Genomic DNA, 11,772 nt, shown 5'->3' on the forward strand with positions numbered 1-11,772 from the left:
ACAGCTTATTTACTTGGAACTAGAAAGATGACAAACATGTCCTGCAATTTTATGGGGCATGAAAGGATGAACAAAGGGTGGGGCAAGTACAGCCAGAAATTTAGCATAAAGTTTTGGAGGAACTTGAAGAACAACATTTGGCAGTGCATGTTCAACTGCATCTTCCTCTTGCCACAGAAAGGGCAGATGTCAGGGAACTTTTAGGAACCACATTGTCTGACCACAATCATGTTGTTCCCCTGCCTCTCCTCCCACAACCCAGGGCAATGGGAGTCGTGCTCAAGGAGCTGCACCTTCCCCCACTGCTTGGCAACATGCCCTGAGTGCACGGCAGCTTTGAGGGGCATAACCCTGCGTTGCCACCCCCATGCAGCCATGAGCACAGGGGGTGCGTTGCCAGGCAGCAAAGAGCTCACAATGGCAAGTAGCTTCTCCATGTGGCTCCATTGTTCCATGCTGTGCCAGGTCACACTCACTGGGCTGCAGAGGCCCCGGGGTAGGGAAGCAGGCCAGGAACCTTCACACGCAGCCTGTGCCTGCCTCCACCCGTCCCCCATGCCCTCCTGGCAGTGCGTGCAGCACTGGGTAGCTGGCCCCACCTGAGCTTGCAGCACAAAGCCTGCTCCACCCACAGATCTGTGGGGTATGGGTTGCCTCTGCCCCCCCAGTAGTGCACACCCCGGCAAGGAGCCGACCTCCCTGCAAGCAGCAGGGAGCTGGGCTGTGCTGCAGTAGTCCCTGGCCCCATAGCCCTGGTAGTTGGCGGCCTCCTCCTGGAGGCGGCTGTGGCTGGAGGATGAGAGGCACCAGCAAGGCCAGGGCACTGGGGGGAGCGAGAGGCACTGGTAGGGCTGGGGTCTTTACAGGTTGCCATTCAAAAATGGTAAGCCCTGTTCCCTCAACCTCAAATTTCACTAAAAGGTACAAGAGAGCAACTTATAAGCAAAATCCTGCATACTCTAGGATTCCATGGCCATGAAGTCAACTGGATGTTGAGCACCCCGGTCTAAAAGAACTTGAATAATTTGGCAGGAAACACCTTAACAATGATGCCTCTGAAACAAGTCTTAAAGCCACAACTTCTAAATTATACTTTATTGTTTTCAAGAACAATGAGTTACAGAATCTGAAACGAAAAGAAGACATGTAAAAAATAAATAACTGAAGATGAAGCATTGTTGATTTTGCCCCTACAGTGGCCCCATTACATTTTGTTCCTTGCTGCTCACGCTTCATTCTTCAGATTCTCCTGGCCTACGAATATCATCGATCTTCAGAATCATTCTAACAACTTGAGTGGCCAAAGAAATTTGTTGCTTTTTGCCAATCAAGGTTTCTATGACATGCTGTTGCTTCATATCTGTCAAGGAAGAAAAAAATTTAAGTATCCTGGCCAAAAATCAAAACTGCACATTAAGACCATAGAGAATAGAATTATTTGAGTTTTAAAATCCTATATAATCAAACCTATATTAAAAACCAGAATACAATTACAGATAAATATTATTCTCTACTGCGTTTGAAGTGGGGGTTGGGGGGAGGTGGAAAGGAAGAATAGCACATGTTCCAACTGAAGTGGTGATATTACCTAGAAAAATTACACACTTCCCTGAATTTCTCTGTATGGCCACTCAACAGCTCACATTACAATTAAGTGAATGTAAAAGTCTTCTTTAAAAAAAAAACAAACAAAAAAACTCTTTAGTTTTAAAATGGCTTTGAACTTTCAACTTGTTAACCTGGAGCCTAAAGCCCTACATTAATCAATTTTCTACAAAAATTTGGTTTCTCTACAAGATTCTCCTCCAAAATGTAGAACTACAAACAAACCATTATATTGCCACTCTAATCGGAGCAAGCAAAGCACATACATACAAGTATAGAGACAGTACTCTCTTACTGCACACTACTAAATAACATCTTAAGCAGCATCACTTTCTGCTTAAAAAAAAAAAAAAAAGTTAAGAAAGACTGTTGAATCTCCAAAAGCAAGCAAATTTCAGATTAGTGTAAACAGAACTTAATTTCAACTATTACCAAGTACTTTGCTTACATGGTGTAACTACATATTCTCTAAGTTCTTTCATTACCTAGACTTCAGTGATCAACCAATAAGGCAAGAGCCTCACATCAGAATTCCATACATACTATACTAGGAGATGTTGGCTGTTCAGTGGTTTTGTTTTGGGGTTTTTTTTAATAACTTCAGACCAGGCATAAAGTCCAAATGATCAAACCTAGTTAAGCTCTCATTCACAAGATATTCCCATTTATCTCAGATTTGAAGGGTGAATACATAATATAGTCACTTACTCAAGTGTACTGTGAGTTTTTTCCCTTTACAAAAAAATAGCAGGCTGCAAGTGATCTCACACATTAATTTAACATTAAGAAAAATTATTTGCAGCTAAATCAAAATGGTCATAGCATTTAGGAACTGATGGCCACTTAGGAAAATGGCATCTACAATAATGCTATTAGTTCTCATATTATGTGGAGTCACTACACAAATGTGGATTACTGTTTTTGATCTTGCTGGTCAACACACAGCTCTGAACACATTCTTTTCTTTAATTCGGAATAAGAATGCACTGCTTTTTATCAAAGTCTCACTCCCCATTCATTAATAAAAAAAAGTGAAGTATTAAAGAGTCTTGTCTACACATGGAGTTAACGTGCCACAAAATTCAGACCATCTTACTGTGGGCTAACTTCCACGTAAAAAAAGAACATGCATCTTTGTTCTGACAATTAATGCACGTGTCCTTTAACAGTTCATTTTAACAACAGCTCCATCTTTTCCCCCCCAGCCACTGCAAAATTTTCCTAAATTTCATGAAGAATAAATGAAATTTTCATATGCCAGGGAAAGACAAGTAAAAGCACGAACAAGCTGAAAAAGGGTAAATAATTACATATTCTCATGAGGGAATACAAAAATCAAATCTGAGATGGTTACTGATGCCCCTGGCAGATGTTAATATAAACAGCTCCATCTTTCCCCCCCCAGCCACTGCAAAATTTTCCTAAATTTCATGAAGAATAAATGAAATTTTCATATGCCAGGGAAAGACAAGTAAAAGCACGAACAAGCTGAAAAAGGGTAAATAATTACATATTCTCATGAGGGAATACAAAAATCAAATCTGAGATGGTTACTGATGCCCCTGGCAGATGTTAATATAATTGTGTAACTGGGACCTGAGAAACATCATTCCTGAACAAAAATACATGTGTCCTCCCATGCCAAATGAGCATGGCAAAGCACACTATTTCTGGGATTGGGCATAAAAATTCCTCAGATTCCAATCACAAGACTGCCAATATTGCAATGGAAGCTCAGCATCCGCTGTTAAAGGGCAACTGTGTCCTGAACACTGGGGATGCCCCCTGCCCGAACCTGCAGATCAGTTGATCACTGGTATCAGCCCAGACCCACGTCCAGAACACATGCCAATTTTTCACTTTAATGTTCCACATTAAATGTGTAATATCTTTGTGTCCGGTTTGCTACTTTAATGTGCCATGTATTGGCTGAAAGTGTGGCACATTACAATTTATCATGCAATTAACACGAAAGTTGCACAATACGTAAACATTTGCCAGTGACCCGAGTCTCTCTCATATGCATACATATATTAATATAATTTTATGAAATATTGCCTAAAATGCCTTAGACTTAATTGTTCAAATTATTTTCTTCCCGCTGCAGAGAAACAGTATGGGGGAAAAGATTTGTAGGTATTACACAGAGGAATGAAAGCAAGTAAAAATCTTCATATGAAACAAATCTACTACCTGTATAACAGTCATGGCAAACCAATTAAGCCTTCAGATTTTTGAGAAAGAACTAAATGGGAGCTTTCTCCACAATATACATAGATCAAACACTTCTTACCATTTGTTCCTTTGCGCAGACAATCTATGCCAAGAGCAGGGTTGTTTTCTTTCACCTGTCTAGCTCGCACTTCAGTCATAGTTTGTATGGGGTTCATGCCACTGTTCTCTGCAAGAGCCATTGGAATGACCTCAAGGGCATCAGCAAATGCCCTCATGGCATACTGTTCCAGAGATGGGCACTGGGACACAAAGAAATACAACTTGTGTGAACAAAGATTACCATATTAATGGTGAAAAAAGCGTATACCTATAGTATAGGAAAGTGTTTCCTAAAAACATGATTTATCCCCATCCCAAAGAAAATTTGAAGTACTTGTTTCCATAACAATTTAAAACTGTATTAGGAAGATATTTTCCTTAAGTCAAAGGAATTCTTTTTTACCTTATCTGCTGCTTTGCTGACTGCCAAAGCGCAAGAGATCTCAGCAGCACCACCTCCATATACAATGCGATTATCACGAACAAGATTTCGGATTACACACAATGCATCATGAAGAGATCGTTTTGCTTCTTCAATAATCTTTAAATAACAAAATTGTACCAAGTTATATTGCAACATGGAAAATTAAAGCCTGGTAAAAGTTATTTAATTTAGATTTAATATAAAAGTAAAGACTTCATAGTCAATTAATACTGAAATAGTCTCTTTTGCTGTAATGATCAAGATATTCCCCTTTCACAGCTTCTACACAAAAACTTTACAACTGGGAATAATCAGCTTTTAATGCACTTAAGTTACAATTACAAATCTTTAAAGATTTGCAACAGCTTATTCTGGTGACCAAAACTCCTTTCTGACCTGCAGTGTTTCCAAGAGCAGGTGCACATGAGCAACTAGTTATCATAAAGTGAAAAGTGGCAGGGATTTACTGTGAATCAGCTGCTCTGCTGTAACTGCTAATATGCACACTTTTACCCTGGAAAAAAAAGATGAAGGTTATCCTGTCCTGAAGTAGGTTAGCTTTTATTTAGCAGACAGCAAAACAAGCTAAGTTACTCCAACTTAGTTTTCTTTTGTTCACATGCAGAATGTGTACACAGATAGTTACTGCAGAGCAGTTCTACGTGCAGTAAATCTCCACCCCTTTTTACCTTGCATTAATTAGTTTGCACACACATACTCCAACAGATTTTGAAGCTAACAGTATTTATGGATCATATTTTAGAAAGTCAACTACCAGCCATAAGCTAAAAATGGTTTATTTAAAAAGATCAAACCTTTTAAAAGGACTTTAAAAAAATCTGGAAGTCTTTTTCCCTTTTTAGGTACATCCCGTATTTTTCCCCTTTTCCTACACTTTGGTTAAAGGCAAAATGCTGCATTAAACAGATTAGTATGAAAAGCAGTAAAATTTTGCACCTTTGTGCAGGAGACCCCCACTCTTACTTGTAAGTTAGGTAAGTGAAAATGAAGGAAGGCTTGAACCTCTAAAACTACTACATAACTTAACTCATAGGAATAGTTTAATTGAAACCCAAAACAGGAATACCCACAAGAAGTAGTACTTATTTGTATAGGATCAGTGACTAATCATAAAGGATCATCAGCATTTTCTCTGTACAGCATAAGCAGCAGTACTTTTTGAAGTGAGTTGCCACTTACAAGCAGTCAGGGAGACTACTGATTTTGTTTTGGACAAGGAGACTACTGATTTTACTCTCCTCCCATCCATCAACTAGTTTAAATAAGACAAGGCAGAACACAGACTCTTTTGGATGTAACTACAGATATAGCAGAGGGTAAAACAGACAGAAATTAGCAGAGAGCATGTCAAACTCTTATTAGCATGCTGAACTTCTCACCATCTTATTTCCTCCTCTAATGAAGATGGTCACAGCTCTGGAATTTTGACACTGTTCAATAACGAGCATCTTATCCTTTGTTGTTCCAAACGAGATCTCTCGAACAATACCAGCAAAACCTAGTTTCTCAGGGGTGAGTTCACAGAAACGTGGAACAATGCGCCCTCCGGTTGCAATGGCTATCAGCTAAAAAGTAAAACGCACATCGTAACCATTTTGAGAAGACACCTTGCAAATCACTTTTGCTTTGAGTTGATGGTAGAAAGTCGATTAGAGGCCTTAGACTTGGAATTGCACGCTTCCCCCCCAACTTCTAAGAGTGAATTTAAGGGAACATCTTATTTCTACAGAGCAAAATATAAGATTTTAAAATGTGAGTAAATACTGGTTACCTTTTCAGCTCCAGTCCCATTTTTCTAATTCAATTCCAAATTTCATCATTATTTACAATTTGTAGAATTTGTACAAAGGTTGTCACTGGGCCCCAATGACAGACCACAACCCCATTCACAGCTGGCTTTTCTCACATGTGCTAAAGTAGTTTGCTTGGTTTTTGTTTTGTTGTGGGTTTTGTTTTTTTTTGGGGGGGGGGGGGGGGTGTTTTGTTTTTTTTACAGGAGCTATCGGGACAAAAATATGCAAAGTGTGGTGCTCTCTAAAATGAAGCCCTCGAGTAACTGAATGTTAGTACTGATGTAGAGTGAAATTTTAGAAAAATATTACTTACTTCAATTTCAGGTCCACCAACCCAACGAACAGCAGGCAGCTCATTCTGAAGTAATAAGTGATTTGCCTCATCATCAAAACCCCACTGGCAAATAGCAAGGTTGGCACCTGTGTCTTTAATCTAAAAGTAAAACATTTCTGATGAGTTCATGACCAAATACAAAAACTGAGGAATAATTCCTATTGAAAGGCTTCAGGTTTTGTATTGGAAATGGTCAACTTACAAACCAATATAAAAGCATTTAACGGGAACCTGAAAACACTGAAATGCAAAGCTTTCAAAACAATGACCTTGTAAACTTTTAAAAAAAATTCTCACCTGTTTCACCATCTCTTCAAATTTTTCTTTTTCATATTTTTGCAGTGCTTTGTAATCATCTACAGATGTAACATCAAGCTTATGCTTGGTTTTAGGCTTCGGTGGCTCAAATGGGCAAGTGAGAATTGCCATTTTAGCATCTTTAACTTCCTATGTGACAACAAAAATTAGGATTAATTTTCACCTTAGTATCTTTATTCTCACACCAACATTTAGACAACATATTTAACACTGGTTTTCATTTAATCTTGGAAATGAGAGAAAAAAGTTCCTATTTTTCATACCTGAGGTGTTCAGATAAGGCAGTGGAAGGAACAAAGTCAGTTCCTGAGGAGATCTTATGTAAACCAGTTATACATGACATGAAAAGAAAAAAAAAATTCTTACTTTAGGCATTTGTGGATGGCTAAAATCTTTATCCACAATCACTCCTTTGATCAACTGGGTATCCTCCAGTCTGCCTCCTACTTTGCCTTGCATTTTGATCAGCTCAAAATCAACATCTTTGCGTTTCATATCGGCTACTGTCAAAATAGCATTTACTGCAATTTCTGCCATTTGTCTGTGGCAACGATTAACTCTAAATTTAAACAAAAAAAATGAAATTGGTTAATTTTTTTGAAGGGACTTCTCCCTCTGAAGAAAATAATTTGCTAGTGGCAAACAACAATATTACTTAACTTTGAATGTTTGCTGCGGAACAACAGATATCCTGGTAATTGGGCTTGTACATGTGTGTTAAAGATAGGCACGCAGGCCAGATTGCATCTTGTGGATCTCTGTGATCTGGCCAGTGGGTCTTAGACCAAACCTGTATGCAGCACGTGTGCCAGACTAGCCCCATATGTTAGTTCCAGAGCTAGTTCAAATTGAGCCCACAGACCATTCCTCCTGTGCGGGAGCCAGTGCACAGGGCCAATTTGGTGCAAGCGCTCATACAGCACGTGCCTTGTGCCAACCTACGTGTTGTATGAGGTGCCCTGCAAGACTGGCCCTGCATGCTGCCTCTGGAGCCATCCCAGATTCAGCCCAAAGACTTGCCCCAAGAACTGGAGCCAGTGCACAGGAATGGTTCAGTATGCATAGATCAGCTTTGGACACTCCTCTGGCTCATGGGGCCAGATGAATTTGACACCCCTGGGTTAAGGGAGAGACAGAGAGAGGGAACATTTTTCTGTCCTGGTGCTGTATGTGGATACCACTTCTTGAATATCTTCTGGATGTGGACCAGGTCCAGCAGAGAGGTCAGCAACATTGCCATCACAGAGCTATGGGGGTTGACGCAGCTGTCACTCGCACCCCACCACTGAAACGTGTCCTCAACAGGACTATGTACTCCAGAATTCAGGGACAGAGCTCTGTCCCTGCTGCTCCATGAGACCCACAAGCCAGATGACCTCTGGCCTAAGACAAACAGCAAATGTCAGGTAGAAGTTAGAAAAAGTGTTTTTCTGCTAAAAGTTCTCTTAATGTTTGCTGGTCTTTCACCTTAGTTAAGCAGCAGCAACAGGACCTACCAACTGAAAATTAAACTGAGCATCACTTAATGAGAAAGTAGCACACAAAATAAAATAGCTTCCCTGCCATTTCAAATGGAATTGGTTGCTGCAGGATACACAAATTATTTCTAATACTCTGACATCACCTATTACAGCGTATTTCTCTACCACCAAGTTCCATTGTAGATTAACCAGATTAAGTATGTTGAGTGAAGCTACTGCAACACGTTACAATTTTTCAAACTTTATATAAACCCTAGTGCAAATAAGCTTGCCACACTCTATGAACACGTTTGTAAACAAACCTAGTCTAGATTACTGTTGCTACATTAGAATTCTTTTAAAGGTAAACTTCTTTATTAAAGCTTTTAGAAATGTCACATTTATATTATATATTACAACCTCTGTGGGAGAGGGAAGTGCACACACGTTTTTTAATCTATATCTATACAGTTCACATACAGAGGCCAATAGAAACCTCTCCTCTACGCAACTTTGAAACTATACTCTAAAATCAGATTATAATTTAATGCATTTATTTGTGCAATCCCCATTTTTTCATATTTTCCCCTTCTTTGTTTTATTTGTCACCATAACTGTGGCATGAGACAATTTGTATGCATCTGCCAAAGACCCAGCTTACTTTTTCAGGAAAAAGGGGAGTACAGTACATTATTTAAAACTTGAAATAAAAAAGACAAGACTGACTCCACAATGGGAATGAAGTCAACTTACTCTTACATAATTCATTTAAAGAGAACTGCACTTAAAAAGGGTAGGTGTATAGCTTTTACAACAAACTTTCCTAAAAGTCTGACAAATGTAATGGATTTTAAAGAGCATTTGTATTACATCTGCTATTGTCTTTCACAAAAAAAAGAAGCAGAAACATACTGGAACGTACAGTACTGCAATGCAAGTTCATTTATCATGTTGCTCATTTTCTGCTCCTGCATGGAAAATAGTTTTTCGGTACCATATGCTATCTTGCAAGTGCTTCCTAAACTTGACACACGTAACCAGAGCCGACACTAGGGGTGTGCAGAGCCCGGGGCACATCGGCCTGTGGGGGGCAGTAAGCAGCCAGAGCACAAAACCAGTGGCCGCAGAGTAACAGCACCCCTTGCACATGCCAATGGTGTTGTTTGCGGGGCCTGTACGGCACTGTCTGCGCACCCCCCTCCCCGGGGACAGCTCTGCATGTAACAAACTATATCCTAGCAAAAAAGCAAATGAAAAGGTTCTTAGTTCACTCTCAAAATGCCTTAAGTACCAAACTCTATTTGCCAGGTTTTTCCAATGTAAACTTACACTTTAGAGCCCAGAGTTGTCTTTGCAGTCTGGATTAAAGGTTCAGTGTTCTGTGGATCAACTGGAAAGCTGTCACTGATTTTGTCTAGATGTTCAATGGCAATGCGAGCTGCCTGCTCATACCCATCTGCAATTCTCATAGGGTGAATACCACGATCTAACATCTGTTCAGCCTGCTCCAACAGAGTACCAGCCAGAACTATAAAACAAAATTCAGACAAGTTACTTTCACTGAACATTTTAAATGATTTGGACTTACAAGACCCTATGAGCACAAAGATTTGGGTTAACAGACCTGCTGCTGCAATGTTACAGTTTAAATGACACAGAAGTTTAGAATACATCCGATGGTCATGCTCTTTGGGAAGATAACCTATTTATTTCTTTTGCTTAAAAAAAAATGAGTTTGAATTAAAAAAAATTGTAAAACACAAGAAAAAGTAAAACATAGAAAGGAGGTGTAACACTGGCTCGAAGTTTAGACTCCTCTTAAAAAATGAGCCCTTCCTGATACAGGAGCTGCAACAAGGTCCAATATACTGGACAATTCAAAATTCCAAGCACGTTAGAGTTATTTATGCAGCCCCAGCCTCCTAAAGAAAAAGTTGTTTGACTGTATTCACTACATTTTAAACAAATTAGAAGTATTTTCTTACCAACAACTCCTGTTGTTCCATCCCCAATCTCATCATCCTGCGATTTAGACAGTTCTACCATAAGTTTGGCTATTTGATGATCCACATCCATCATACTCAGAATAGTGGCACCATCATTTGTCACAGTCACCTCACCATCCTTGTCTACCATCATTTTATCAAGGCCTGAAAAAAATATTTGCAACTTACTGCATTTTGAATATCCAAAAAACCCGCTAAAAGAGAACTACTTCAATCCTCTTCTCATACATACCATTGGGTCCAAGTGATGTTCTCAAAGTATTTGCCACAGCCTTTGCTGCCATGATATGAGACTATGAAACAAAAGTCCAAATATAAATTAAAAAACAAGTTAATTGTCTCAAAGTCACAATACTTTCCTAATGACACTACCCAAGTAAATTATATAAAAACAACCATAATGAGACCTTGATTCTACTGCCTTACAGGAGAAACTATCACAGGAACATAAGGGCATTTATACACATGTTGAAGGAGTGAGTGGGGGGAGGCCGCTTTAAAAAGAGTAACTCCAAGAGCCACTCTAATTAAAGTACCCGGAGTGTCTCATGGATCAGTGTCCTTGTGCTGAAAAATGGCAGCGGTGGTGCTTTAATTAAAGCTAATACAGCACTCTGGCTGCCATTTTTCAGTGTGGGGAAGTTGATACACTCTGGAGTCTACTGAAGCCTGGTAATTACCATGCTCAAGCAGGCTCAATTTATCAAGTCTGCTCAACATGCTAAGCAGACTCCCTGTGCATGTACAGGTGCCCTAAGTAGCTTTCAATACAAGACATGCAGCACAGAAAGCACAGGCAGGAGATCAGGCAGGGAGCAGAAATCAAAGCAGTAGAGCTGGCAGAAGAAGGGGATTGTGGTACTTGGGGAGGGTGCAGGATTAATCTGTAAAATGCCTGATAAAAAGGTTGCTCCCCTTCCCCCAACCCACTCTGGACTCTGCCCAACTCTTGTCTTCTGCTTCCTACCCTACCTGCTGCTGTACTGCTTGTCTCCTCCCTCATCTGCTGCATGCCCCAGAGAGGCCATCTGTCTACCCCAGTCTAAGAGAATCAGTGTTTCATGACAGCATAATAAAAAGAAAGCTGCTAACATGGATAATCCTTTACTGCCCAGGAGGCAGCATGGTACCCATAGACCAGAAAGTCGCAATCAAGATACTACAGCACCGGGGGGTGGGGCGCCTCGAGATCTACTATGGGATGCTAGGCAGCACTAGCCATTAGATATGCAAACACACAACATCAGAGAAACCAAGAGATTTCAAGCAGGGGTCCAGTGTTGAAACCACTCTGCGGGCCCACACTTTTTGGAACAAAAGCTCAGCTCTGGCATTCTTCGGTGGGCAAGAAAACAGGAGTGAAACCTAGGTGCTGGCGTATGCCTGGGGGCTCCGATAAGAACCACGGACGTGGATGCAGACCCGCAGGGCCTACATGAGAGCGCCCAGGTACAGACAGGCTCCTGCCCAGCACCGCTGGCGGCATCTCAGAGGGCAGCAGCTCCAAGCACGTGGGCGCCGCCACCACCGAGGCGCG

General features: G+C 40.5%; 1 protein-coding gene across 1 annotated transcript in view; it reads right to left on the bottom strand.

Moving 5' to 3' along the window:
• Positions 1-1,065: 1,065 nt before the first annotated feature.
• The window catches only part of CCT5 (chaperonin containing TCP1 subunit 5), an 11,039-nt gene continuing 332 nt past the window's right edge, over positions 1,066-11,772 (bottom strand). The window contains exons 2-11 of the mRNA XM_006015686.3: positions 10,468-10,528; positions 10,215-10,379; positions 9,559-9,757; positions 7,136-7,328; positions 6,749-6,898; positions 6,431-6,550; positions 5,704-5,889; positions 4,283-4,420; positions 3,899-4,079; positions 1,066-1,360 (exon numbers count right to left, since the gene is read on the bottom strand). Coding sequence (XP_006015748.1) covers positions 1,233-1,360; positions 3,899-4,079; positions 4,283-4,420; positions 5,704-5,889; positions 6,431-6,550; positions 6,749-6,898; positions 7,136-7,328; positions 9,559-9,757; positions 10,215-10,379; positions 10,468-10,528 — 1,521 coding nt within the window. The 3' untranslated portion in view covers positions 1,066-1,232. The remainder of the gene's footprint in view (positions 1,361-3,898; positions 4,080-4,282; positions 4,421-5,703; positions 5,890-6,430; positions 6,551-6,748; positions 6,899-7,135; positions 7,329-9,558; positions 9,758-10,214; positions 10,380-10,467; positions 10,529-11,772) is intronic.

The sequence above is a fragment of the Alligator sinensis genome, unplaced genomic scaffold (assembly GCF_000455745.1).
Source record: "Alligator sinensis unplaced genomic scaffold, ASM45574v1 scaffold126_1, whole genome shotgun sequence".
Lineage (NCBI taxonomy): Eukaryota > Metazoa > Chordata > Crocodylia > Alligatoridae > Alligator > Alligator sinensis.